The sequence below is a fragment of the Oncorhynchus nerka genome, linkage group LG14 (genome assembly GCF_034236695.1).
Source record: "Oncorhynchus nerka isolate Pitt River linkage group LG14, Oner_Uvic_2.0, whole genome shotgun sequence".
In the NCBI taxonomy this organism is placed as follows: domain Eukaryota; kingdom Metazoa; phylum Chordata; class Actinopteri; order Salmoniformes; family Salmonidae; genus Oncorhynchus; species Oncorhynchus nerka.
In genome coordinates this window covers 63,493,463-63,521,282 of record NC_088409.1, presented here as the reverse complement: position 1 = coordinate 63,521,282, position 27,820 = coordinate 63,493,463, and the positions used below count along the sequence as shown (strand labels likewise).

The 27,820-nt window shown below is 46.7% G+C and overlaps 2 protein-coding genes across 6 annotated transcripts in view; one reads left to right on the top strand and one right to left on the bottom strand.

The window, feature by feature from the left end:
• Positions 1 to 23,272, top strand: part of LOC115141672 (MAP/microtubule affinity-regulating kinase 4-like) — a 59,655-nt gene extending 36,383 nt beyond the window's left edge. Inside the window, exons 5-18 of one of the 3 annotated variants that reach the window (XM_029680753.2) lie at positions 420 to 485; positions 2,975 to 3,045; positions 3,254 to 3,310; positions 3,513 to 3,749; positions 4,098 to 4,217; positions 4,318 to 4,417; positions 4,629 to 4,738; positions 5,331 to 5,514; positions 5,794 to 6,020; positions 6,585 to 6,691; positions 13,132 to 13,401; positions 15,523 to 15,605; positions 17,190 to 17,234; positions 20,447 to 20,603. In XM_029680753.2, the coding sequence (XP_029536613.2) occupies positions 420 to 485; positions 2,975 to 3,045; positions 3,254 to 3,310; positions 3,513 to 3,749; positions 4,098 to 4,217; positions 4,318 to 4,417; positions 4,629 to 4,738; positions 5,331 to 5,514; positions 5,794 to 6,020; positions 6,585 to 6,691; positions 13,132 to 13,401; positions 15,523 to 15,605; positions 17,190 to 17,234; positions 20,447 to 20,511 (1,742 nt within the window). In that variant the 3' untranslated portion in view covers positions 20,512 to 20,603. Of the gene's footprint in view, positions 1 to 419; positions 486 to 2,974; positions 3,046 to 3,253; positions 3,311 to 3,512; positions 3,750 to 4,097; positions 4,218 to 4,317; positions 4,418 to 4,628; positions 4,739 to 5,330; positions 5,515 to 5,793; positions 6,021 to 6,584; positions 6,692 to 13,131; positions 13,402 to 15,522; positions 15,606 to 17,189; positions 17,235 to 20,446 lie in introns of all 3 variants that reach the window. The other 2 variants (XM_029680752.2, XM_029680754.2) reach the window with 2 other exon arrangements.
• Positions 23,273 to 23,482: 210 nt separating this feature from the next.
• LOC115141673 (creatine kinase M-type-like) lies at positions 23,483 to 27,088 on the bottom strand. Of its 3 annotated transcripts, none has more exons than XM_029680756.2 (8): positions 26,981 to 27,088; positions 25,666 to 25,878; positions 25,350 to 25,504; positions 25,095 to 25,227; positions 24,817 to 24,988; positions 24,552 to 24,675; positions 24,166 to 24,355; positions 23,483 to 23,985 (listed from the first exon to the last, which is right to left on the bottom strand). In XM_029680756.2, exons 2-8 carry the CDS (start codon positions 25,853 to 25,855, stop codon positions 23,807 to 23,809), a joined length of 1,143 nt encoding a protein of 380 aa, XP_029536616.1. In that variant the 5' UTR covers positions 25,856 to 25,878; positions 26,981 to 27,088; the 3' UTR covers positions 23,483 to 23,806. The 3 variants fall into 3 exon arrangements, with proteins under 3 accessions (XP_029536616.1, XP_029536617.1, XP_029536615.1); XM_029680757.2 differs by having other exon boundaries at positions 25,666 to 25,875; positions 26,981 to 27,076; XM_029680755.2 differs by lacking the exon at positions 26,981 to 27,088 and adding an exon at positions 26,096 to 26,201.
• Between the last annotated feature and the right edge of the window lie 732 nt (positions 27,089 to 27,820).

The window sequence follows — 27,820 nt, the reverse complement described above, 5'->3', positions numbered from 1 at the left end:
CGTGTGATATGGATAATAGTCCCCCACTGAGTTGAAAATGATCCTCCTTTCCAGGGGGGTACAGTCTAACTGAGGGACGCCCAGACCCCCTCGCGCTGCCCCTGTAATGGCTAGAGGCTGTGTCCCAAATAGCACCATATTCCCTATGGGCCCTGGTCAAACAGTGCACTATCAAGGCAATAGGGTGCAGTCTCTCATATAAAGCCAGGACAAGTAGACTTCCTCCATTTTTTTATAATGCACACAGTCACATTTAATACTGCATGCAGCTGAAACATAAACTGCCGTACCATACTGTTGTGCATTTACGGCACATCTCCCTGCTCTAAGGAACACACAGTAAATCACTTTGTGCAACTGTGTGTGTTGTTTGTCTGTGCCACTATACTGAGGTGTCTATGTATGTTTGTGTGTTACAGTGCAGCTGTTTGAGGTGATCGAGACGGAGAATACACTCTATCTGATAATGGAGTACGCCAGTGGGGGTGAGCAGAGTACCTCCCCTCAATCCCTACACGCTCCTCCATTTCTCTCTCATCTCTTTTCTCTCCACCCTTCCCTCACGCTTTCCCAGTACCGCTGACCCATCGATTGTCCTCTGACCGCCCTCCTCCCTCCCTCTGAACTCCTTTTCTCTCCCCTTCCTTCACTTTCTGTCTATTATTCTCTTTGCTTGTGTCCCCTCCCTCTTCTAATCCCCACTCTGCTTGTTTGTCCATTTTTCCTCCCATTCTATTTCTTGCCAAATAAGGAACTAATAGCCAAGCATGTGCCCCCTCCTGATCTCAACCTTGCTGCTTTTCTCCCAGTGGATGTGTCCTCTAGCATGTACTGTACAAAAACACAACACACACTCATGCATTCATTCATTCAGTCACTCTCTCTCTTTCAACTCTCTCTCACACCACCACCATATATTTCCAGACACATGCATGGGTCACAGACATGTAGACATGCCCATGCAAAGTTAACCATTAGGCCAGGGATCACTGAGATGAATGAGGCCCTATAGGCTCAATGATGAAGATACTGGTCCCAGATCAGGCTCAATTTAATAATCCATCTCACTGATGATACTACTGCTGTGTATGCTCTCCTTTGGCTTAGGGGTGCCGTACTACTGTGGCTGACCCTGTAAAACAACACATTTCACTGTACCTATGTGACAATAAAGCATTTTTTTATAAATATATTTGTTTTAGATTCTCTCTTCATATTCTTACATTACAATTTCTTTTCACTCACTCACTTAATGTGTACATCATAGAAATACAATATAATTATATTATAGAACTCTAATGAATACACTATATATATATTAGTGGTGCGCGGGTCAGCTGTTTGTTCAACCACCCGCAATACCTAATAACCCATCTGCAAACCATGTGGTAACCCATTTACCATGTGGTAAAGTGAAAATCTGAGGCCCGACCCTAACCCGCTAAGATAGAAAATCTGCTGTGCAGTCAGAGATGGTGGAGGTATTTTTTGGGGGGGGCAGGCCTTTTTCAATAGGCCTATGTCTCTGCTTATAATTTACGACATTTTGGCCGGCTATTTGTTAGTCGACTTTTAACAACTTCTACAATTAGATAAATGCAGCTTCTCTTCTGTCATGACTTGTTGCCCTGGAAGACTAAATAAACCCTGCTCACCAGAATGACGAAGTTGATATTTGGTCAAATGTTCCCCTTCATCGTTGCTTCTCTCGCCGGGGAGAAAATGCAATAAATACATTTGTGGAAAAGGGAAAGATTTTCTGTGCAAAATCTCCCAATGACGTCAGTTTAACCGGTTTTAAGAAAATGTAAGAACATTTCGACCCGACATGTTTCTGATAAGATTTCAGTTCGGCTTGGATGCATATTTTTATGTGGTTGAAATAGGCTTCTATCAGCTTTTATGATGCTGATAAATATAGTACCTTTACAGTCCCTAACCACGCATTCATTCTCTCAAGATGCTGAAAGAAAGAAATACTATTACAGAGTCAAAATCTACATTTGGTGTATCATTTTACTGCAAGAAATGCTTCATTTTGCAAGCCTTAGTGTTATATTGGGCTATGTGAGAGGTTATAGACCTACAGTCAGGGTCCAGGTTCCAGACTACTATTCCGTTTAACCCATCTGAACAGTAGTTCCCTTGACGGGCCATTTGGAAGTCCCCTTCTTGTGACTGTCGAATTTGTAAAGCGCCTCACAATCATCACACATAACATAACACTGCTATCATCTTACCACTTCACCACATCTTCCCTCAACATTAGCCTACTGCTCTGACCCTCCCTTCAATTTATTTTCAACTTTCCATTTCGCAGCTTTTCTCTTATTGAATTAAACCCTGACATTGTCCTTTTTGCCGAAGTGGACCGAAGTGAACTTTTTCTGCCCATGTTCCCAAAAGCATTTGGCGATGTATCCGGTGAGCCGTGTATCCGGTGAGCCGTGTATCCGGTGTGCCGTGTATCCGGTGAGCCGTGTATCCGGTGAGCCGTGTATCCGGTGAGCCGTGTATCCGGTGAGCCGTGTATCCGGTGAGCCGTGTATGCGGTGTGCCGTGTATCCGGTGAGCCGTGTATGCGGTGTGCCGTGTATGCGGTGAGCCGTGTATCCGGTGAGCCGTGTATCCGGTGAGCCGTGTATCCGGTGAGCGTACAGTTAGGCGCTAAAGCTTAGTCTGCACGCGTTCGCCAGATAAAAAGAAAGAAAGAAAAACCTTAATGTAGCCTCTAGATATGATTTGCACAAGAACGATACATTTATAGATTTTTAAAGCCCTTCATCCACTCAATATTTCGTGACCATTTACCCACCCGCCCCTCGGATATAACCGCGGGGACTGCGGGTCATGAATCAACCCGTGCATCACTAATATACAGTATAAGTGCCTCAATTACACACTGTATTCAATCAGACGGTGTTGTAAGCCTGATGCTCTGTCTGTTGATGTGGTTGGTTTCTCTCTCCCTCAGGTGAAGTGTTTGACTACCTCGTGTCCCATGGGAGAATGAAAGAGAAAGAGGCGCGGGCCAAATTCCGTCAGGTGAGATGTGACCAAAAATGTATAATCGCAACAAAACCCAGTGAATGGTGCTGAGTTGGCCTGAATGACATTGCAAGCATTATTCTAAGTTTGTATGTGTCAGTCTATGTGTTTGGCTTTTTTTACTGTGACTTACTGTATCTCACTCTCTGTCTCTCCCGCTCTCTTCTCCCTCTCTCTCTATATATATCTATATCTATCTATCTAGATTGTGTCTGCTGTACACTACTGTCACCTGAAGAACATTGTTCACAGGGACCTTAAAGTACGTGACCGGTTCAGACCTGAACCCCTTTTCATTGTCCAAAATGACAACCACTCATTGATATTAAGTATATCATTATCAATACATTAAAAAACATGTCAAACACTGATAATCTCTTTCCTGAAATGAGCATACAGACTCAGCCTGAACTGAACAGACTCTCAGTCCTTAAAATCTGCGCTATCTTCACCTGTCTCTGCAGGCTGAGAACCTCTTGCTGGATGCCGACTCCAACATCAAAATCGCAGACTTTGGCTTCAGTAACGAGTTCACCATGGGCAACAAGCTGGACACGTTCTGTGGCTCCCCTCCCTATGCCGCACCGGAGCTGTTCCAGGGGAAGAAGTATGACGGTCCTGAGGTGGACATCTGGAGCCTGGGGGTCATCCTCTACACACTGGTCAGCGGATCACTGCCCTTCGACGGGCAGAACCTCAAGGCAAGACCCCCCCCCGCAGCGCAGCCAAAATGGCCTTTACTTTGTCTGGGGCACTACATAAGGCACTACTTTTGGCCCGGGCCCATATGGTGTGGTCAAAAGTTGTGTACTGTATGGGGAATATGGTGCCAAATGTGACATTTTGGATACTAATGCTGCCTGTGGTACTGAAGGGTTTCGTGCTGATTACTTCATGTTCACCTTCCATTTTCATGTTCAGTTAATCAAGAGAAGGGACACGTTGTCTTTTAGTCCCTTTGCCATTATTATGTCCCATGTTTTTGTGTAACGTTATATAACATTATGAGCACGTTTTGCGTAACGGTATCTGTATGTGTTGTTCCCCAGGAGCTGCGGGAGCGTGTTCTGCGGGGGAAGTACCGCGTGCCCTTCTACATGTCCACCGACTGCGAGGGCATCCTGCGCAGGTTCCTGGTGCTCAACCCCACCAAACGCTGCACCCTGGAGGTGAGGAGGGCAACGACAGGCGGCACTCAGCTTTACAGTACACGCAACCACACACACCCTGTTTGTGCACTCTTTAACACATCGCTTTATCCCTGATTAGCAAATCATGAACGACAAGTGGATTAACTCTGGCTACGACGGAGAAGAACTGAAGGCTCATATAGAGCCCCTGGAGGACCATAATGATGGCAGCCGCATCGGTGAAATACCTCTCTATCACCCCTCTACTCCCTACCTACATATCGTATTTGTCCCAAATTGCACCGTATTCCATTTTTAGTGCACTGGGAGTAGTAGTAGTAGTAGTGCACTATTGTAGGGAATAGGGTGCTATTTGGGACACGGCCTTCCTCTTCTTTCTGTGAGCCTGTATCTCTGTCTAACGTCCCTCATCTCTCCGCTCGCCTTCAGAGGTGATGGTGGGGATGGGTTACACCCGTGATGACATCAAGGACGCTCTGACCACTCGGAAGTACAACGAGGTCACCGCCACCTACCTGTTACTGGGACGCATGAATGAGGTGAGGCACAACGAGACAACGTGTGTGTGGGAGAGAGAGAAAATTCTTTAAAGCTTTTTTAAAGCATCATTAAAGCTTTCTGTGTTGCCCGTCTGCCTTCCCAGTGTTCCCCCTAAAATGTTTTAATTGTTTTTTATATATATATATTTCTGCCGAGACACGCTCTTAAAGGGATAGGTTCAGAGTTGGGAAATGAATTGCCAAAGTCTGGCACTATCCCTTTAAGATCAGTATATTTGTAGGAAACAGAGCAAGCAGTGGTGTGAATGAGAGCCACCGCTTGCTCCTCCTCATCTCCTTACAGTGCAGCGGCGCGCACCAGTTCCATTTCAGATGGTGTCAACGTCATTTCATTTCACCATGGAGTAGATTGTCCTTTTAAAAAGTCACCAGAAGTGACCTTCTCACAGTCGTTCTACACAAAAATCCCCCTCCGCTAACTTAGCCACCGCTGCTAATACAAATCCAAGGGGAATGCCTGGCGTGCCAGTCTGCTACAATACGTGTGTGTGTCGTGCCTGTGTGTTCACACTGTCCACAATCACCTGAGTCCTGATCCTAACGTGTGTGTTTCTCTCTGTGTGTATGTCAGGTGGAGGGCAGTGAGTCTCGGTCAACCAGCAGTCTGAGCCTGGCGCGGGTACGGCCCAGCACCGTCACCAACGGCACCAGTAAACACTCCACCTCCTCCACCACCTCCGCCTCCTCCTCCCACAGCAAGACCACCCAGCGCAGCGCCTCCACCTACCACCCCCGCAGGAGGCACAGTGACTTCTGTGAGTGGGCTGTCTCTTAGTCTGCATCCCAAAATGCACCCTATTGTGAGGTCACAGGTCGTGTGTGAGATCTTTATAATTTGTGCAGTCTATAATATCATAACATGCTGTTTATCCCAAACGACTGTATTCCATGCAGAAATGTACATATGGGTGGCCCAAGCAGAATTCAAACCCACAATATTAGTTTTACAAGTGCCTTGCTCTACCAACTGAGCCACACAGGACCAAACTTTGATTCTCATGTCGTGTCCTCTGCCCTGTCTGCCTGTTGTGCAGGCGGTCCAGCAGCGCCCCCATCCCACCCCAAGCGTAGCCCCAGCAGCGTGGCGGGGGCAGACAGGGAGCTGAAGGAGGAGGGGGGGCGCATGGCGTCCCGTAAGGTCAGCAGCAGCGTGGTGGGCAGCCGTTCCATCCAGCCCCCCTCCAGCCCCATGGTCAGCAGCGCCAACAACCCCAACCAGTCAGAGATTCCCGACCGCCGCAAGGAGATTAACACCGCCACGGTGAGCACACACACACACATAGGCCATGTTCCAGGCTCACTACATGTCAGCAAACCACATCATATAATAGTTATCTGGTGCCAGACTGCGCCGTCAATGATGTGGCACGTAACCATTGGTTGATGCAGTGCAATGCTGTCGGCCTACAATATGACCTTATACGAGACAAGGTTACAAGAGATTAATGAAACTAAGATCAGTGTGCGGAGGAATGAACCAAGAACAACACTTTGGAGAGAGAATCTACAGATTCATGCTCAACTAAGATGTGGACAGAGAGAATAGAGATGAAACGCTGGCATATAGGGAGTCCAGTTACAGAATAAGGATGAACAACAACAGTGTGAACGGAGAATATGTAGATGAACCCGAGTTGAACCCTTTGAAGGGCTCAGAGGCCCTCTGACAGGGTGGACTGAGAGTGATGACAAGAGTTCAGCACTGGTACTGTGGTTCCCTAAAGTACACTCCTTTTGACCAGGGCTCATAAGTAGTGCACTATATAGTAGTCACAGTCAATCACAATCAATGTGTTATCTAACTGTCATTCTCCCTGCCTTTCAGAACAACGTCCCAGCAAGTGCCATGATCCGCCGGAACACATACGTGTGCACCACGGACCGGAACAGCACAGACAGGCCCTCCCTGCTGCAGAACGGCAAGGAGAACAGGTGAGCAGAGTGTTTGGGTTTCATGTTTGAGCGTTGTACATGTGCTTCTACATTTGTTGAGTCCTCAAGAATAATAGCAGGGATACTGTACATTCACTTTCTCAACATTGTGTGCATTAATGACCTGTGTTTTGACTGTACTGTAGTGGTGTTTTTGTGTGTATAACATTCATTACGTCTCTTGACTAGGGGATAAAGAGCTTACTGGTATGTGCCAGAAGGTGGTGGTTATCATGTGACCTACGGTCCTAGCACTGGGGGAGGGGTGGGGGTGGAGGGGGAAAGCAGTGGCAGGCTGTGTTCCAACTTGACCAGCAACCGCCTTCTAGGCCCTGTCAATGCAATGCAACCGCCTTCTAGGCTCTGTCAATGCAATGCATCCGCCTTCTAGGCCCGGTCAATGCAATGCAACCGCCTTCTAGGCCCTGTCAATGCAATGCAACCGCCTTCTAGGCCCTGTCAATGCAATGCAACCGCCTTCTAGGCTCTGTCAATGCAATGCAACCGCCTTCTAGGCCCTGTCAATGCAATGCAACCGCCTTCTATGCTCTGTCAATGCAATGCAACCGCCTTCTAGGCTCTGTCAATGCAATGCTACCGCCTTCTAGGCTCTGTCAATGCAATGCACCTGCCTTCTAGACCCAGTCAATGCAATGCAACCGCCTTCTAGGCCCTGTCAATGCAATGCACCTGCCTTCTAGGCCCAGTCAATGCAATGCACCTGCCTTCTAGGCCCTGTCAGTGCAGTGCAACTGCCTTCTAGGCCCTGTCAATGTCATACTGACATGCATGCTGTCATACAATTACATGCTATATATTACATAATCATGCAATACATTCTACACATTTTCAATTCCTGCTCCTGGTCTCTTTTGCTTTGGGGCTCAGGTTGAGGGTAAATGATTGTGCTCTGAAACAGCTGCAAATCAACCAAAGGACTCTAATGTGTCTGCCCTACTCGGCCCCTCTCCCTGTGTGAGTGTGTGTCTGTCTATCAGAGCTCTGGTTATTTAGAGCGTTAAGTAAAGCGGCCCCAGGCCAACAGGGGCTCAGCCAGCCTAGCTAACCCGGCCAGTCAGGGAGAACTGTAGGTAGCGGGCCAAGGGGACAAGGGGAGGGGAGCTCTGCCAGGTGGATGAAAGGATGCAGGGTTAAGGGGGCATGGGGAAGGTGGGGGGCTACTGCTGTACATCCACAAGCCTCCAAGCAGATGGCTGAAATCTTCATTTTCAGTCTCTCTCTCCCTCAAGCCCTATCTCTCACCCTATCTCTCTATTTCTCACCCTCTCTCTCTCTATTTCTCACCCTCTCTCTCTATCTCTCACCCACTCTTTCTATCTCTCACCCACTCTCTCTCTCTCTCTCTCTCTCTCTCTCTCTCTCTCACCCTCTCTCTCTATCGCTCACCTTCTCTTTCTGTATCTCTCCCTCTCTCTGTATCTCTCCTCTCTCTCTATCTCTCAACGACTCTATCTCACACCCCTCTCTCTCTGTATCTCTCACCCTCTCTCTCTGTATCTCTCACCCTCTCTCTATCTCTCACCCTCTCTCTCTGTATCTCTCACCCCTCTCTGTATTATCTCTCACCCTCTCTGTATCTCTCACCCACCCCCTCTCTGTATCACTCACCCTCACCCTCTCTCTCTGTATCTCTCACTCTCTCTGTATCACTCACCCTCTCTCTCTGTATCTCTCACCCTCTCTCTATCTCTCACCCTCTCTCTCTGTATCTCTCACCCTCTCTCTGTATTATCTCTCACCCTCTCTGTATCTCTCACCTCACCCCTGTATCTCTCTCTCATCTCTCACCCCTCTCTCTCTGTATCTCTCACCCTCTCTCTGTATCACTCACCCTCTCTCTCTGTATCTCTCACCCTCTCTCTCACTCACCCTCTCTCTCTCTGTATCTCTCTCTCTCTGTATCTCTCACCCTCTCTCTGTATTATCTCTCACCCTCTCTGTATCTCTCACCCACCCCCTCTCTCTCACTCACCCTCTCTCTCTGTATCTCTCACTCTCTGTATCACTCACCCTCTCTCTCTGTATCTCTCACCCTCTCTCTCTGTATCTCTCACCCTCTCTCTATCTCTTTCACCTTCTCTCACCCTCTCTCTCTATCTCTCACCCTCTCTCTCTCTGTATCTCTCACCCTCTCTCTCTGTATCTCTCACCCTCTCTCTCTGTATTATATCTCACCCTCTCTGTATCTCTCACCCACCCTCTCTCTCTCTCTCTCTCTCTCTCTCTCTCTCTCTCTCTCCCCCCTCTCTCTCACCTCTCTATCCCTCACACTCACCCTCTCTCTCACTCACTCACCCTCTCTCTCTCTCTCTCTATCTCTCATCCACTATCTCTATCTCTCACCCACTATCTCTATCTCTCACCCTCTATCTCTCACCCTCTCTCTCTCTATCGCTCACCCTCTCTCTGTATCTCTCACTCTCCCTCTCTCTCTCTATCGCTCACCCTCTCTCTCTATCTCTCACCCTCTCTGTATCTCTCACCCTCTCACTGTATCTCTCACCCTCTCTCTGTATCTCTTACCCTCTCTCTGTATCTCTTACCCTCTCTCTGTATCTCTCACCCTCTCTCTCTATATCTCTCACCCTCTCTCTGTATCTCTTACCCTCTCTCTCTGTATCTCTTACCCTCTCTCTCTGTATCTCTCACCCTCTCTCTGTATATCTTACCCTCTCTCACTGTATCGCTCACCCTCTCTCTCTATCTCTCACCCTCTCTGTATCTCTCACCCTCTCTCTCTGTATCTCTCACCCTCTCTCTCTGTATCGCTCACCCTCTCTCTCTCTCTCTCTCTCTCTCTCTCTCTCATCCACTATCTCTATCTCTCACACCCACTATCTCTATCTCTCACTCACCCTCTCTCTCTCTCATCCACTATCTCTATCTCTCACCCACTATCTCTATCTTTCACCCTCTCTCTATCTCTCACCCTCTCTCTCTCTATCGCTCACCCTCTCTCTGTATCTCTCACCCTCTCTCTCACTCACCCTCTCTCTCTATCGCTCACCCTCTCTCTCTATCTCTCACCCTCTCTCGGTATCTCTCACCCTCTCTCTCTGTAACTCACCCATCTCTCACCCCCTCTCTCTTTATCTCTCACCCTCTCTCTCTGTATATCTCACCCTCTCTCTCTATCTCTTACCCTCTCTCACTGTATCTCTCACCCTCTCTCTGTATCTCTCACCTCTCTCACTGTATCTCTCACCCTCTCACTGTATATCTCACCACCTCTCTGTATCTCTCCCCCTCTCTGTATCTCTCCCTCTCTGTATCTCTCACCCTCTCACTGTATCTCTCACCCTCTCTCTGTATCTCTTACCCTCTCTCTCTCTGTATCTCTCACCCTCTCTCTGTATCTCTTACCCTCTCTCTCTCTGTATCTCTCACCCTCTCTCTCTCTCACTCACCCTCTCTCTCTATCGCTCACCCTCTCTCTCTATCTCTCACCCTCTCTGTATCTCTCACCCTCTCTCTCGGTATCTCTCACCCTCTCTCTCTGTAACTCACCCATCTCTTTCTTTATCTCTCACCCTCTCTCTCTATCTCTCACCCTCTCTCTCTGTATCTCTAACCTTCTCTCTCTGTATCTCTCACCCTCTCTCTATCTCTCACCCTCTCTCTCTATCTCTTACCCTCTCTCACTTTATCTCTCACCCTCTCTCTCTATCTCTCACCCTCTCACTGTATCTCTCACCCTCTCTCTCTGTAACTCACCCATCTCTCACCCCCCCCTCTCTGTATCTCTCACCCTCTCTCTGTATCTCTCACCCCTCTCTATCTCTGTATCTCTTACCCTCTCTCTCTGTATCTCTCACCCTCTCTCTGTATCTCTGTATCTCTTACCCTCTCTCTCTTTATCTCTCACCCTCTCTCTGTATCTCTCACCCTCTCTCTGTATCTCTATCTGTATCTTACCCCCTCTCTCTATCTCTCACCCTGTATCTCTCACCCCTCTCTGTATCTCTCTCACCCTCTCACTGTATCTCTCACCCTCTCACTGTATCTCTCACCCTCTCTCTCTATCTCTCACCCTCTCACTGTATCTCTCACCCTCTCTCTGTATCTCTTACCCTCTCTCTCTGTATCTCTCACCCTCTCTCTCACTCACCCTCTCTCTCTATCGCTCACCCTCTCTCTATCTCTCACCCTCTCTGTATCTCTCACCCTCTCTCTCGGTATCTCTCACCCATCTCTCTCTTTATCTCTCACCCATCTCTCTTTATCTCTCACCCTCTCTCTCTGTATCTCTCACCCCTCTCTCTGTATCTCTCACCCTCTCTCTCTGTATCTCTCTTACCTCTCACCCTCTCTGTATCTCTCACCCTCTCTCTCTATCTCTCTGTACCCTCTCTCACTCTTATCTCTCACCCCTCTCTCTCTATCTCTCACCCTCTCACTGTATCTCTCACCCTCTCTCTCTGTAACTCACCCATCTCTCATCTCTCACCCCCCCCTCTCTGTATCTCTCACCCCCCCTCTCTGTATCTCTCACCCTCTCTCTGTATCTCTCCCTCTCCCTCTCCTCTCTCTCTCTCTCACCCTCTCTCTGTATCTCTTACCCTCTCTCTCTGTATCTCTCACCCTCTCTCTGTATCTCTCACCCTCTCTCTCTATCGCTCACCCTCTCTCTCTATCTCTCACCCTCTCTCTCGGTATCTCTCACCCTCTCTCTCTGTAACTCACCCATCTCTCTTTATCTCTCACCCCCCCTCTCTGTATCTCTCACCCTCTCTCTCTGTATCTCTCACCCTCTCTCTGTATCTCTCACCCTCTCTCTCTATCTCTTACCCTCTCTCACTTTATCTCTCACCCTCTCTGTATCTCTCACCCTCTCACTGTATCTCTCACCCTCTCACTGTATCTCCCACCCTCTCTCTCTGTATCTCTCACCCTCTCTCTGTATATCTTACCCTCTCTCACTGTATCTCTCACCCTCTCTCTGTATCACTTACCCTCTCTCACTGTATCTCTCACCCTCTCTGTATCTCTTACTCTCTATCTCTCATCCTCTCTCTCTGTAACTCTCACCCTCTCTCTCTGTAACTCTCACCCTCTCTCTCTGTAACTCTCACCCTCTCTCTCTGTAACTCTCACCCTCTCTCTGTAACTCTCACCCTCTCTCTGTAATTCTCACCCTCTCTCTGTAATTCTCACCCTCTCTGTAATTCTCACCCTCTCTCTCTGTATCTCTCACCCTCTCTCTGTATCTCTCACCCTCTCTGTATATCTTACCCTCTCTCACTGTATCTCTCACCCTCTCTCTGTATCTCTTACCCTCTCTCACTGTATCTCTCACCCTCTCTGTATCTCTTACTGTCTATCTCTCACCCTCTCTCTCTCACCCTCTCTCTCTGTATCTCTCACCCCTCTCTCACCCTCTCTCTCTGTAACTCTCACCCTCTCTCTCCCTCTCTCTCTGTAACTCTCACCCCCTCTCTCTCTGTAACTCTCACCTGTATCTCTCTCTCTGTACCCTCTCTCTCTCACCCTCTCTCTGTAATTCTCACCCTCTCTCTGTAATTCTCACCCTCTCTGTAATTCTCACCCTCTCTCTCTGTATCTCTCACCCTCTCTCTGTATATCTTACCCTCTCTCACTGTATCTCTCACCCTCTCTCTGTATCACTTACCCTCTCTCACTGTATCTCTCACCCTCTCTGTATCTCTTACTGTCTATCTCTCACCCTCTCTCTCTGTAACTCTCACCCTCTCTCTCTGTAACTCTCACCCTCTCTCTCTGTAACTCTCACCCTCTCTCTGTAATTCTCACCCTCTCTCTCTATCTCTCACCTTCTCTTTTTCTCTCTTTCCCTTTCTATTTCTATGCTCACTTTTCTATTCTCACATTTTACCAGCATACCAGTCACACCCCTCCCACATCCCCCTTTCCAGTCTGTCCTTCCCTCCTCCTCCCTGATCCCCCTCTCCCCCTCACAGTCTGTTTCCTCCAAAGGCCCAGTTCTGATTTGGCCTCACCAGCCTTCTCTTTATGTCTTCTGAAAGCCAACACAAGTGGAAGCTCCTACCCTGGGACTCTGTAAAGGTTCACCATCTCTCTGCCAGATCCAAACTAACTCCAGCTAAAGCCTTTATGGCTCAGATCGTTTGTCTCAACGGATACATTAGAACGATGAGATGTCCTGTGCAAATGCTTTTTTTAGGCTGGATCATGGTGTTGTATTGTTGTATGTTTTATTTATGTCATGTATTGATTGTTGCTGCCTTCTTGGCCAGGTCTCCATTGATAAAGAGACTCTGGGTCTCAATGGGCTTTTCCAGGTTAAATTAAGGTTAAATTAAGGTTAAATAAAAAAATAAAAAAAACATTATGAACTGAGCACCTCACTGTTAATGGTTGAGTGATGGATGAACGGGATGATGATCTGATTGTTTTGTCCTTTCTGCTCTCTCCTCTCTCAGCTCCATGTCCCACCGGCTGCCCCCGGCCTCACCCTCCACCCACAGCATCGCTGGGGCCTCGGGGACCTCCTCCTCTTCGGGCTCCCGCCTCACCCGGGGCTCCAGCATCCGCAGCACCTTCCACGGGGGCCAGCTGAGGGACCGGCGGCCTCCCTCCCATGCACCCCCCACCTCCCCCACTCTGTCCCACGACGCCAGCCCCCTGCCCCACGCACGTACCCGCGCCACCTCCAACCTGTTCAGCAAGCTCACCTCCAAGCTCACACGCAGGTAAGAGGAGAGTGAAGGGAGTGTGAGGAAGCCTTGAGCTTTAGCCCCCCAGTATAAGGATGACAACACTTCTAGGCTAGTCCATAGTGAGGGTAGAATTCTTAGCTTTAACCCTGTTGACTGGATATTTAAGGAATTTCAGTAGAAACAGAAAGTGTAAGCAATCCTAGTCTAAACACCTGAAAGGGACAGGAAGCGTGAAATTGGGAGGATTCTAATAGATGTTAGTTCTAATTATACGATGCTGCGCGCGACATTGTGAAATTTAACACTCATCAGGGATAGCGACTGCCGTTTAAGCAATTAGATCAAATAAAGATCATGTACGGTCTAGCAAGGACAAGGATTACTGTGAGCGTTTGCTCCTGTTACGCCCCTGTGTTATTTTAAGTGTGAAAATCTGGGGAGCTCTTTGTTTAGCGAAGCCCAGTAAACTGCTCATCTGTGTGCACTGATGGAGACAGGCCTGAACCAAAAGGGAATGTTGATTCAGGCAAATCAACATGAAATAGCACCCTAAATGAGACTAGCGTGAGGTAGAGGCCTTTATGGGTCCAACAAGTTAGACGCGTTCCGAAATGGAAAAATGCATAAATACATTTTTAAAATAAAGAGACCCGTTCCGAACGGAGCCGAGGACAACTAGACCCTTTCCGTATAGACCTGGTCGGATCCAGACCCGGTCCGAGCCGAGTGAAAGAAGCAGCAGAAAAGTCCATTTTTAAGCTACTTTATGAACCGGAACTGATAAAGCGTGAAGGAGAGGAGGTAAAGAGAGGTGACGCTCTAGCAGGGGTCGTGCTGTGTGTAGGCTACTGTGAGTGTGTGTGAGTGACACGGGAACAGGGAGGAGGGAGGGAGAGGAGAAAAACTGGCAACCAACCAAGCCGACTCGCTCTATAGTAGACTAATAGCTGCCATAGCTAGGTTATTTATCATCCAAAATGTTTACGTAGTACCTGTCTTGACTGCATCAAACCGGGAGGAGCTAGTTAAGCTAGCAGCTAGCTAGGCTAATTGGTGTTGCATGCTCTTTCTCGTCCCACAGTTACAAACAGCAACAATTCCATTCAGAATATAAATTAGCAGCCTACCTGTTGGCTCTTGGTCGTTGTAGCATTTAATTTAATTTTTAAATCCATCATTTTAATTCCATATTCCATTGATTAGATATTTCCTAACCTTCGTCCCGAACAGAGGCTCTATGACTATAGCCTATTGTCGCTTTGATGACTTATGATTGACCAACAACAAGCTTACACGTGCCCCTCTCGTGAAAAGCAAAGAGTAGCAGCATCAATTATACAATTACTGTAGCAGTCGCGTTTGGATCTGTATGGGTCCTTCTGGAAAAGTCAGTTGAAATGACTCATACCCGTGACAATCTGATCCGACCCAGACCCGTGACATAATTTAGAGTTCTTGATACGGAACCACTCGGGTCCTGGATCGGGTCTCGGGTATTCGGAGCCGTGAAGAACTCTAGCGTGTAGGCTACAGTGTTAGATAGTGTGTTAAGGACAATATAGTTAGGCAACTGTAGAGGAGGGCACACAAAGCCCAAGACAGGTGACAGTGACTTCCTCAATATGGAGAGCATTCGTCTTATCCCTAGAGACACAGTGGAGTCAGTAAGGTGTGTGTGTGTCTGGAGGGTCCGAAATGCTTCTGACATCCCCCTCTCTCACTCTCCTTAATCTGCATTGACTTTACTCAGGCTTACTTCCTCCTCTATTAACCACAGGCTTCAAACCCCCCACTTACCCAGTTCACATCTCCCTACTTCCTACTACACTCTCTCTCTTGGTCTTGGCTGTTTTTTGGGGAGGTGCTTCATGTTTTTTTTCTGTTTCTTAACTACTTTGCTTTTCCTGGTTAACTTTACTTTTCCTTGTTAACTTTTTCTTGTTAACATTACTTTTCCTTGTTAACTTTACTTTTCCTTGTTAACTTTACTTTTTCTTGTTAACTTTACTTTTCCTTGTTAACTTTACTTTTCCTTGCCAATCAGCTGCAATCTTTTATCCTTCTTTCCCCCCCTTTATCCATATCTCGTTCTCTCTCTGTCTTTCTTTCTCTGTCTCGCTGTTTCTCTTTATTTCTCTCTCTTCTTCCTCGTAGGGTCAATCTTGACCCCTCTAAGCGTCCCAACTCAAACAAGTCCGTCTCGGGCTGCACTCTTCCGCAGGGATCAAAAACAGTTAGTAAGTTCTTCTTCCCATGTTTCTGGCTCCTTCTCTCTGCCTGCCTGTCAGTCTGTCTGCCTGCCTGTCTGCCAGTACCTCCAACCCCTCGCACACTCCCCTCTCATTCACTGCCTCAGTCTGTGTGCGCCTGTCTGTTGTCTGGGTTCAGTACAAGAGCGCACTCTAGAGGCCACAGGTGACACAGCATACCCTTGACAACAACAGAACAACAGCCAGCAACGACCCTGCTTTCCAAAGGCGTTTAAAATGAGTGCAGGCTTATACTTCTTCTTGTATTTTCAGTTCAATTAAAGGCAATTGGTTAATGGATTTATTATTGTATGGATATCTACCAACTGATTGTGGCACTTCAAACAATAATACATGATTGGACATGAAACATTTCTTTATTCTTATCTTTGAAAATCAAAGGGGTCTGATGTGACTTTGGACTCTACGGGCTGTTCTTTACCTTCTCCTAAAGCTTTAGGGTGAGTGGTGATGACCTCACCACTCATTGTGCAGTTGTATGCCGTCCAGTTGTAGTTTTGTAAGACGGTGACTCATTTAATGAACTCCATATATTCCTCGCGTTGTTAAAACACCATCAGTCTCAGAGCCAAGTTCTGTGAAGTTGTTTCAGTGTTTTTGGTTAAGCCTACCTACCTCTTTGCCACAACACAACGGTATCACAAAGCCAAGGAGGCACAGATTGGTACAGTTTTGTTTGTAAGGAGCTGCTGCCATGCGTCCTTAGCATTGCTGACACTTTAAACCAGGATTAGTTGCTTAATAGAGCCTTTATCCCCCTCTTAACGGGATCCTCTTCACAGTCCCAGCCAGAGGAACAGGCTTGTCATTCCTTATCCTCCCTCTCCACTCACCATGGGCTCCACTCACTCCCTCTCTCCCAGAGAGAGATTTGACCCAACATGGTAGCCCAGACGCTATCCCACTGGCAAGTTTGTTTTAAGACACTCGACAGCTCAGATCTCTCCACTATCCTGTTAGATGGAGATTTTCTAGAAGGAAACCTCTAGTCCTTTCAAGAAACGCCTAGTTTCTGGAAAGGCATGTGGTTTGCCAGGTTCTTGGAGAAGACATTTGGAAATGGGAAGGTTACGAACATGGGCGACACTGTTTGCGGTGCTTGAACAGCAGCGCCCCCTTGTGTGTGTTAGATGGATGTGTAATGGGACATCTCAAAACCTGTCCATACTTTAGTGGTAGTAGACATTGGGCGAACACCATGTGCTTTCATATGCTTTTTGTCCGAATTTATGGTACACATGTTCTACAAACCCACTGTCACGCATTGCAAGCAGTAGAAGCTTTCTAGTCTCTTGGCAGACACCCAAACCTGCCCCCAGTCCTTTTCTCTAAAATAGCTTTCTAGTGTGGCTTCAAAGTGTATGTTTTTATTTATTTCATTTCCTTGCATTTCGGAAGGTTGATGTCACTCTGGCTCTGATGAGTTGATTTTGGTGTTGTGGTTGATGTTGCCTTGCTGAGGGAAGCATTGGAATAGGAAGGGGAGGGAACAAGGGATATTTCTCTATTGGCTGATTCATTCCTAACACGCACCTTTGTCTTCCTCTTGAGGGTCACAGACGAACCTGAGAGAGTCTGCAGATCTCCGGTCACAAGGTGAGTGTATACAATACAGTATGTCCCACTGTGATGAGAACCTCTTTAATTACTGGCCCAAGATCAGTTTCCCCAAACCCAGTTGTAACCACATTCATTATGATCACACAATGCAAAACTGACCCCAGACCAGCTAGTTAGTTGTGATGGATATCAATCAAAGACATTCTTTATCACTCCATGTCTGCCCACCATTGGGCAGTATGACAGCTCCAGGACCAGTAGTTACTAAAGGCATTTCTATTCTCTCCCTCACAATGTAGCCTCGGCTGCACAGTCTCTGGTCAGACAGTCTCTGGTTAAATCCAGCAGGTAAAGCTCAGAGCATGGGTCAATGCAGCATTAGCTCTAAATGCCCTTGGTGTGACTCGTAGATAGTAGATGTGGTACCCTGTGCTAGATGCCTGTGATTGAGTGCCTCTCTAATTATTTTCTGAAGTAGGCTCCTCGGTGTGTGATAATAACAATTTAAACTCCACATCCTTTGACATGAACCTCATTCTCACTTACTCAAATTATTTGAATAAATTAATAAATACCCATAATGTAGACATGCCGAATACTTACGGAGCTTCCATTTCATAACTTCCACTCTTAGTGGTGTTGGGTTGGTGGTGTGTGGATATAGTTGGTAAGTCATGCTGTTGAACTTGCCTATGTTTCCAAGAGTAGTACTAGTACAAGTGTTTGGTATCCTGGCTATGTCCACCCCTAAACCTACACCTACCTACACAGCAGATGTGTTTTTGCTAGCTTGTGACTGAGCAAGGTAAGATACCACCACAAGATGATTCTGTGACCCACCAGGACAGCATTCCAAGGAAACATTTCTGCTTTAAAATGTAAATAAATCCCAACTTAAATTAGCTGTGCAAACCACCAGGGCTGGGCTCAATTTCATTTTAATTCAGGAAGTACACTGAAATTCCAATTTTCTTCAATGCTTTTCAATGAGGATTTTTTTAAATTAGAATTGGAATTTGGTTTAATTTCTGAACTTAGTGAATTGAAATGGAATTGACCACAACCCTGCCATCCAAAGACACCTCCAGAAGTACTAATGTAATGATAAGAATATACAGTGCATTCGGAAGGTATTCAAACCCCCTTACACTTTTCCACATTTTGTTATGTTACAGCCTTATGCTAAAATTGATCAAATATTTTTTTCCCTCGTCAATCTACACACAATACCCCATAATGACAATGCGAAAACAGGTTTTTAGAAATGTTTGCTAATTTATTCAAACAAAAAAACAGAAATACCTAATAAACATAAGTATTCAGACACTTTGCTATGAGACTCAAAATTGAGGTCAAGTGCATCCTGTTTCCATTGATCATCTTTTAGATTTTTCTACATCTTGAATGGAGTCTACCTGTGGTAAATTCAATTGATTGGACATAATTTGGAAAGGCACACACCTTTCTATATAAGGTCCCACAGTTGACAGCGCATGTCAGAGCAAAAACCAAGCCATGAGGTCAAAGGAATTGTCCGTAGAGCTCCGAGACAGGATTGTGTCGAGGCACAGATCTGGGGAAGGACACCAAAAAATATCTGCAGCATTGAAGGTCCTCAAGAACACAGTGGCCTCCATCATTCTTAAATGGAAGAAGTTTGGAACCACCAAGACTCTTCCTAGAGCTGGCTACCCGGCCAAACTGAGCTATCGGGGGAGAAGGGCCTTGGTCAGGGAGGTGACCAAGAACCCGATGGTCACTCTGACAGAGCTTCAGAGTTTCTCTGGAGATGGGAGATCCTTCCAGAAGGACAACCACCTCTGCAGCACTCCACCAATCAGGCCTTTATGGTAGAGTGGCCAGATGGAAGCCACTCTTCAGTAAAAGGTACATGACAGCCTACTTGGTTTGCCAAAAGGCACCTAAATGACTCTCAGACCATGAGAAGCAAGATTCTCTGGTCTAATGAAATCAAGATTGAACTCTTTGACCTGAATGCCAAGGTCACATCTAGAGGAAACCTGGCACCATCCCTATGGTGAAGTATGGTGGTTGCAGCATCATGCTGTGGGGATGTTTTTCAGCGACATGGACATTGGTCAGTATTGAGGGAAAAATGAACCGAGCAAAGTACAGAGAGATCCTTGATGAAAACCTGCTCCAGAGCGCTCAGGACCTCAGACTGGGGCGAAGGTTCACCTTCCAACAGGACAACGACCCTAAACACACAGCCAAGACAATGCAGGAGTGTCTTCGGGACAAGTCTCTGAATGTCCTTGAGTGGCCCAGCCAGAGCCCGGACTTGAACCCGATCAATCATCTCTGGAGAGACCTGAAAATAGCTGTGCAGCGACGCTCCCCACCTAACCTGATAGAGCTTGAGAGCGAAAAAGAATTGGAGAAACTCCCCAAATACAGGTGTGCCAAGGTTGTAGCATCATACCCAAGAAGACTCCAGGCTGTAATCGCTGCCAAAGGGTCTGAGTACTTATGTAAATGTGATATTTCCGTTTTTCATTTTAATGCATTTACAAACATTTATTTTTTTTAAATATGTTTTTGCTTTGTCATGGGGTATTGTGTGTAGATTGATGGGGGACTGTTTAATCAATTTTAGAATAAGGCTGTAACGTAGCAAAATGTGGGAAAAGTCAAGGGATCTGAAAACTTTCTGAATGCACCAAGCATACATCATTGAGTGGGGCAGGACTGTAGCCTGGTCTAATGAATGAGGTATGATGGTGCAGCATCACTTAGAATGCTGTTGCCTTGAAGAACACGTGTCCTCAAAAAGGTAAAATTGTGTTGTTGACTTGCCTAAATTGTGTTGCTGCCTAATATTCCATTTTATTGCGCTTTTGGTATCCTCTGAATTGTGCACCACAGATGTATTTTTCTAGAATTATCTAAATTATGGCAGCATTTTAAGATGGCGATGCAGCTTGTGTGTGTTGTGGATGCTACATCCACTCTTCAGCGAAGACTGTTAAAAACATTTTCTATACTTTCATTTCTATTGGCCTTGTTATCTATTTTAATGAATTTCTATTGCTGTTGATAAATTAAGAGTAGTGGCTGTTAAACCAAACCCTATATGATACTAATCTATTTCTCCCCTGTCCCCTTCTTCCCTTCCACTCACCCACATTAATGCATCATCTCACCCACACTCCACCTGCACCCTCTTCTGTCATTCAATCTCTCACCCCCACTCACTCCCCCACTCCCCACCCACTTTGCCCCTGCAGTCGCCATCTACCTGGGCATCAAAAAGCGGCAGAGCCCCGGACCCCCCGATGCGGCTGGGATGTGAGGGTGCGGAGCCCGCGGGACCCGGCGGAGGTGGTGCTGGCGCTGCGCGAGGCGGCCCAGGGCTGCGGCTGCCAGGTCCACCTGGCTGGGCCCTTTCTGCTCTCCTGCACCCACGGGGCGGCTGGCTCACGCGTGGCCTTTGAGGCTGATGTGTGCCAGCTGCCCGCAGGCCCCGCCGAAACCAGCGGCGTGCGCTTCAAACGGCTGTGGGGGGCGCCGCTCGCCTTCCGGGACATTGCCACAAAAGTGTCCAAGGAGCTGGAGCTCTGAGGGCGACAGGGGGTGGGGCAGAGGGCTTCTACACTGGACAGACTGACTGAGGGGGCGGGAGAAGGAGACGGGCAGAACCCGCTACCCCCACTGCCAACCTCACCTCACCCCCGCCAAAGACCCGCTTCTGGTGCCACACTGACACACAGGCACGGATGGTCCGGGCCCGCCACTCACAGACCTATGACCTACAAACCCTGCTAAGGCACCTCAATATTATGTGAATCTACGGAGTCAAGCAGTTATTTTTTAATTCCATATTTGCAGATGAAGATATTTTTCGTCAATGTCGTTATGATTATATTTGTTGTCGTTCCTTTTTAACAGCTGCTATTTAAAAGGTTTTTTTAATTTAGTTTTTCTTGTTTTCGCTTCAATGAGTGATTGACGCAGACTGAATGCATATTTAAGAAACAAGGGACCAGCCCCTTCCTAGACAGACCTCCAGGCTATAGAGCAGGGGTGTCAAACTCATTTTGCCTTGGAGGCCGCATTCGGTCTTCAACGAGGTCCGGAGGGCCGCACTGAAAATGTGACATTTCTTCGCAGTCAATTTTCCAAAAATAGTCCTCTACCCATATTTTTTATTAAATGATTATGCTCTAGCTTTAGACTGCCTAGCTTTATTTGGGAGATTATTATCAAGCTGGACACAGTCAATAAACTGTATGAATGTAGGTCCATTATCTTATCATTTCTACACAGTTTCAATTTGGTTGTAGTTATTTTAAAGTATACCATTGTTCTGTTTTGTTTTACTGAAACCCGCGGCCAGATTGGACCCCCTCGCGCACCGAATCCTGCCCGTGGGCCGTATGTTTGACACGCCTGCTATATAGGGAGACATGCAGAAATGCAGAGACGGACAACAACAACAACAAAAACAATGCTGTAAAACAAAATGCCAGATTCTTCTGCCCATCCATCGCATCTGCTCAATTCTGTAAGGCCCCCTCTGCTACTCTCGTCAAGTTTCATTTTGTGTTTTGTATATACCGGTATGTTGGTTACCAATGAGCAAAGCTGTCTGACTTCAATGTCCAAAACGGAGTAGGCGATGACTGCTCTTCTGAGCCACTAACCCTTTGATTTTCTGCGTTTCAGCAGGTAATGTACACAGACATTCTACACATTCTTCTGGGAGCACTTTTGGTTTAGCAATATCACCTCTTCAATTGTATTTCCTCTTAAATGGTACAGCACATCCACCAGGCCAAGATTCCAAACATGATTTGATATAAGCGGTGTTTAGTATAATGTTGGGGAACATCATTTGTCACATTTCAAGGAATCTCAATGGATCACTTTTTTTGTATAAGATGACCCAAGATCGCGTAAAAAAAAGAGAATTGGATCAACTCCTAATTTTCTGCTCAAAAAGAAAATAGTATCATTGATCACACAGACTAACAACTACAGTGATGCTTGTTGAATTGCATTCAGTATTTCAATTGGTCAGCAAAACAGGCGTTATGTAGCCGCTTCCCTTCTGGTAACCAATCAGCCTTCTGTATTCCTGAGTGACGTATGAGAGTGAGGTTGGTAGTTTAGAATGTGACCCTGAGTGACGTTGAAATCAACCCTGACACTCTTCTATAAATGAAGCACGCTCCCAAGCTCCTCACAATAGATCCAAGTCGGGTAGATAGTCAAGGCCTGAGTGAGTGACTGTCACTGGCTTTGGTTTGCACCAATAAACAGTAATGGTCCTTGTCGCCTGGCAGTGGGTCACAGCAGCAGACATGCCAGAACTTCATTCCCAGTTGGTGCAGGTGCAGTGAGCTGCAGTGGGCTCTTCTAAAGCCCTCAGAACCATGTTTCTATTTTCTCAGCTCAGACTGTTGGTGTCGCTGAATGTTCCTCAACCTTTCTTGTTTGCTGAAAGTCTGTCTGGTCTTTAAATGGCTCAAAGATTCATCAAGAGTGGATGTTCTCAATACAGAATGTGTTTGTCACTGTTCCAGTATGATGACATCTCTACAGTATGTAACATCCCAGTTATATTCCGTAACCTGTGACACCCCTGACCATCTTCACCAGCCTGCCCACACTGGACTGCCTGCCCAACACAATCTTCAGTCGTTTTCGAACTCCACCATTTTCCACCTTATTCCTTTTGGCAAAATGTAAATTGCACATGTGTATGGCAGTATTACATAGTAATCCAGGACACTACTTATGACTTCAGCAAAGAATCATGGGAGTTTTTAGTTGCAACAGGTGGCCACAAATGTCTTAAAATGTGAAAGCTGTGATTTAGGGCAATTATTTTGCAACTTTGCCCAAAATAGGACCTCTTGCCCAACAATTCCCATCTGTATTGCTAAAAGCTTAGGACCATGCTTCAAGAGTAGGAAGTCGTTGTGCGTTTGAAGCCGTCGCTGTTATCGATAAAACGGGGTGCAACTATGGAAATGACTGACCTGCAGTCCTGCATGTCTCCTGAGGAAAATTGTATGAAGCAAAAATAAATTTCTCCTTTCAAATTCCGACATTTTGGATCAAGTTTATTTTTGTTCTCAGTGGGGTTGATGTGGTGTCAATAGATGACAGATTGGTCATGTTATATGTTTGTTTATTGTACCATGGTTTTAGGGCATTTACGAGGCTGCTGTAGCGTGTGCACGTGGTGTGGGTGTGCGCCCACTGAGTGTGTATGTGGATGCACTGTGTGTTTTGAGACCATACATCAGACAGTGGGATTGATTAACTGGGCCTTGTTTTATTTGCTCAATACATTTTACAACCAAAACAATTATTTCAAGATTAGGTGCATACACAAAGTAATGGCCCATGGCACTAGACTATGCGATGGTACTTTTGATCCCAGGAAAGAGCGGGAGAGATGGAAAGTGACCATAGGAAGGAGAAAAAGAAATTATGAAGAGAAAGAATGAAGGATAGAAAAAAAGTTGGATCAGGGTGAAGTGTTTTTAGGAAAAGTCCAGGGAGGCAGTCTCCTGCCCGCGTAACGACAAGGCTAGTCATTTTTATTATACAAAAAACACTGAAGCACAAGTACCGCTTTACTTCTGGGCGGGGATCATGCCATCGATGGCCTCTCCCTTCTCCAGCTTCTTCTCCATCTCCACCATGAGCTTGACGCCATCCACCACCATCTGCACCTGCTGCACCTCTGAGGAACCCAGACGATCAGCGTTGGAGATGTCGAAGATTCCACCCACGGAGGCCGTGTCCACACCACCTGCAGGCAAAGAGGTCAAAGGTGAATCTTCATAATCCTCTACACTGGTACTCAATGATGTACATGTGAGGTTAAATATGGCTTGGCTAGTCACCTCAGAAATCCATATGTAATGGCAATGTAATTACATTCTATGGACTATTGCATGAAGACTAAAGTGGGTTTGAGAGTAGCTCGTACCTGTGCCGCGCTTCTGCAGACGCAGCCTGGTCAGGATCTCCTCAAACTTGGCGTGTGTGCTCAGCTTGGGCAGCTTGACGTGCACACCACCGCGCAGGCCAGTTCCCAGGTTGGAGGGGCAGGTCAGCACGTAGCCGAGATGCTCGTTCCACATGAAGCCATGGTTGTGCTTCTTGAAGACCTCCTCAATCTGCACAAGGTGGAGAAAGACAGGAGACGAGAACGTTCCGGTGAGTGTGTTTTCAGGTGAGAACAGCCAACCGAAAGTGATGTGTGTTCGACTACTGACTATAAGAAAAGCCAGCTGCCTTCGTTGTGAACGAGCAATAAATAACAATCTAGGTACTGACAGTGTGTCAGTCCTGTAGGCTCTGTGGCTAGCCTACCTTCTGCAGACCAACGCAGAAGCGTCTGAAGACCTCCTTCATGTTGCCTCCCTTCTCCATGGAGATGACACGCAGGTGATCCTCCTCGTTCACCCAGACCAAGAAGCTCTTGGCATCGTTGTGCCTTCAGAAAGGAGGGAGTACGTATTACATGACACACCACTATGATACACCGTGGGACATACTGTACATACATTATCTGGTTTCACAAATGTTATTGTTTTGGTTTCGGGTATTGGTATGGGCCTGTGTCCTGGGAACTTACCAGATTCCTCTTGCGTCGGGCCAGTCACGGGCCATACCAGCGGACAGCAGCAGGGGGGAGACGGGCTTGTCAAACAAGAAGTGGTCGGCGATCAGCTGATCCTGCTCGGCATCGGTCATGCCGTTCAGGGGGTAGTACTTTCCCTTGAACTCACCATCCAGTGTGGCCAGGGCTGAGGGGAGAGAGACATACACATGAGATTGACATGGTCGTGCTCCAAGGCAGCACAGCTGACCCTGATTTATAGTGCTGATTTTACTGAGTGCTCAGACACTTACCCTCAATGGACAGTTTCTCAACCATTCTGCGCTCGCCACGGCTGTTGTGGGGGGGCAGGGTGTATCCCTTGATGCTGCGTCCGGTACGCACACGGCTGGACAGGACGTAGGCGGGGTCAAGATCATCACCTCCCTGCAAACAGGGAAATTAATGTTATTTCACTCTAGACATATAACTCATTCAAATGCTGTCTAGTCACCACAGTCCACTGCAGCCTTATATATTAGCTGATTGTGATTGTCATGGCCACTCACCTTCAGGTTCTCGAAGTTCAGGTCGGTCTTGTGCTTGTCGGTGGGCTTGTAGCCTCCGTGACGGTCGGAGATGATGGGGTCGAACATATCCTTAAAGACTTCGTAGCACTCTTCATCACCAGCAACGCAGCCGACGGTCATGATGAAGGGGTGTCCTGCAGACAGAAAGAGAATAAGTGAGAACTATTGCCACAGGAAAACTACATGTAACAGGCTAACAACAAAGTGCACTACCAACAAAGTGCACGAGCAACAGTCTCATTTTTCATGCCAATAGTGTAGAATCTTCCTGTGTGTGTGTGCTTCCAAGTCTTACCAGGGTTGTCCACACCGGTCTGGGTGCAGTCGTCCAGGGTGAAACCGGAGGGGGTAGACTTGCTCCTCAGCTTTTTGTACATGTCCTTGGTCAGCACCTTGGCCATGTGGTTGTTGTGCAGGGAGAGGTCTGGGAACTCCTCTTCTTCTGAGAATTTCATCTTGTAGTCATTATGGCAGTTCTTCGTCATGATTGCAGCTCTCTTTTGTCCTGCTAAAAGGAGGGGGGAAGAAGTGTGAATATATGTAGGATTATCTGGCACACAGTAACGAAAGCCCTCCCAACTAAATATTCAAGAATGGTGAAAGAAAAATATCTTGGTCCCTAGCAACAGAATTGTGCCACAATTTGTAAAAGAGAGCATGATGGGTTTTCAGAAAAATAATCACAAGGAACTGTCCTAGCAGCGGCCTAACAAAGCAACACATACCACTAAATTTACCATCTTTTGGGTTTTGTAGTAATGAGTCTCCTAGTGTCTTAGCTATCAGTCTCCTGGCCCCCTCCAGCCACCGTCTCATAATTCCACAGAGTGACAGGGGTGTGATCTACGTGCTTTATGCACTTAGCAGCAGAAGGTATTTTTAGACCAGGCCATCCACTCTACACCCTCTTGCTGTGGCTATACTCTGACACTGGCATGCAAGCCACCTTCCCATTCCTTCAAGGGAAACCCCATCACTGGAGCCTAGTCTGGCTACCCCCCAGTAGGCGGTACCAGAGAGTTCCAGACTGACTTGATTCATTCTCCGGTCATTAGCACAACTGACCTTCATATCAGAATGAATAGGATCGCAGAATAAAAACATCAGAACTACAAACATGCTGAGGAACAATTGCAGACATTATAGAAATTCAATACTTCACATTGCATGTTTTTTTTCTGCAAAATATCTAAAATGACTCTGTGTCATCTATAGATCACCACTGGTAACAAATCAACGAGCCACTGTTCTGGGACTATCCTTCCTCTACAACAGCCTTTAGTGATCATTGCTGTTTTCAAACCAGTGCTCTCTTTTACGACCAAAACTTTTAACAAAGTTACAGTTTGCACTCAAGAGGATGATGAGTAAAAACACATAAGTAGTAACACATCTTCCATTTTAGGAAACGCTGCAAGAAAAGGAAGAGGGGTCCAATGCAAAAAACAAGAATAACCGATTACAGGATTCCAAATGGTGCAGCGACGGAGAGGTTTCAATTGCCTAGTGTTTGTTTAAAATTCCTCTTTTCTTTTTGTGCTGTTTTTCAGGAGTTCTCCTGATTTCTACTTAAAGCCATTTTCCAGAAGCTCGCCGCCTAGTAGGTTTACCTGCACAGAAGAAAAGAAGGAGGTAATGTTCCTGGGATCCACCAAAGCCAATATAGGGGTTGCCCAACTTTGACAGGTGTTAAACCTTAGCTTATATACCCAGAACTTTGCACCCATTGGCTGGTTTGTCTCTGAATTCTCTCAATCGATTGGACAGCCACAACCCCCGATGTCCAGTTGAGTTTCTAAAAGGAAAGAACTTACATCACAACACCCGAGACGGTATAACAGCTGTGCCTACCCCCTGAATGGCAACGTCCCCCTCCTCCTATTATTAACTAGTTGAGGTGGAGGGGGTTGAAAGACACAGTTGAAGTAAAGCGACAGTTGTAAAAAAAAACACTTTCTCCGTGGACACTTATGTAAGTGTTCACACTGAGAGATTGAGGGATCCTGGGGAACAAATAACTACTAAACTCAGCAAAAAAAAGAAAGATCCCTTTTTCAGATCCCTGTCTTTAAAAGATCATTTGTAAAAATCAAAATAACTTCACAGATCTTCAGTGTAAAGGGTTTTTAAACAATGTTTCCCATGCTTGTTCAATGAACCATAAACAATTAATGAACATGCACCTGTGGAACGGTCGTTAAGAAATTAACAACTCTCAGACGGTAGGCAATTAAGGTCACAGTTATGAAAACTTAGGACACTAAAGAGGCCTTTCTGCTGACTCTGAAAAACACCAAAAAAAGAGATGTCCAGGGTCCCTACTCATCTGCGTAAACGTGCCGTAGGCATGCTGCAAGGAGGCATGAGGACTGCAGATGTGGCCAGGTCAATAAATTGCAATGTCCGTACTGTGAGAAGCCTAAGACCACGCAGTGGCAGCGGTGGCAGAC

Excerpts from the sequence above, each read along its gene's own strand:
- LOC115141673 (XM_029680755.2), bottom strand. The coding sequence starts at position 26,186 with ATGAGACGGTGGCTGGAGGGGGCCAGGAGACTGATAGCTAAGACACTA. Across the intron at positions 25,505-25,665 it reads GACCGGTGTGGACAACCCTG|GACACCCCTTCATCATGACC; the intron begins GTAAGACTTGGA and ends TTCTGTCTGCAG. Across the intron at positions 24,356-24,551 it reads TCTGCGTTGGTCTGCAGAAG|ATTGAGGAGGTCTTCAAGAA; the intron begins GTAGGCTAGCCA and ends CACCTTGTGCAG.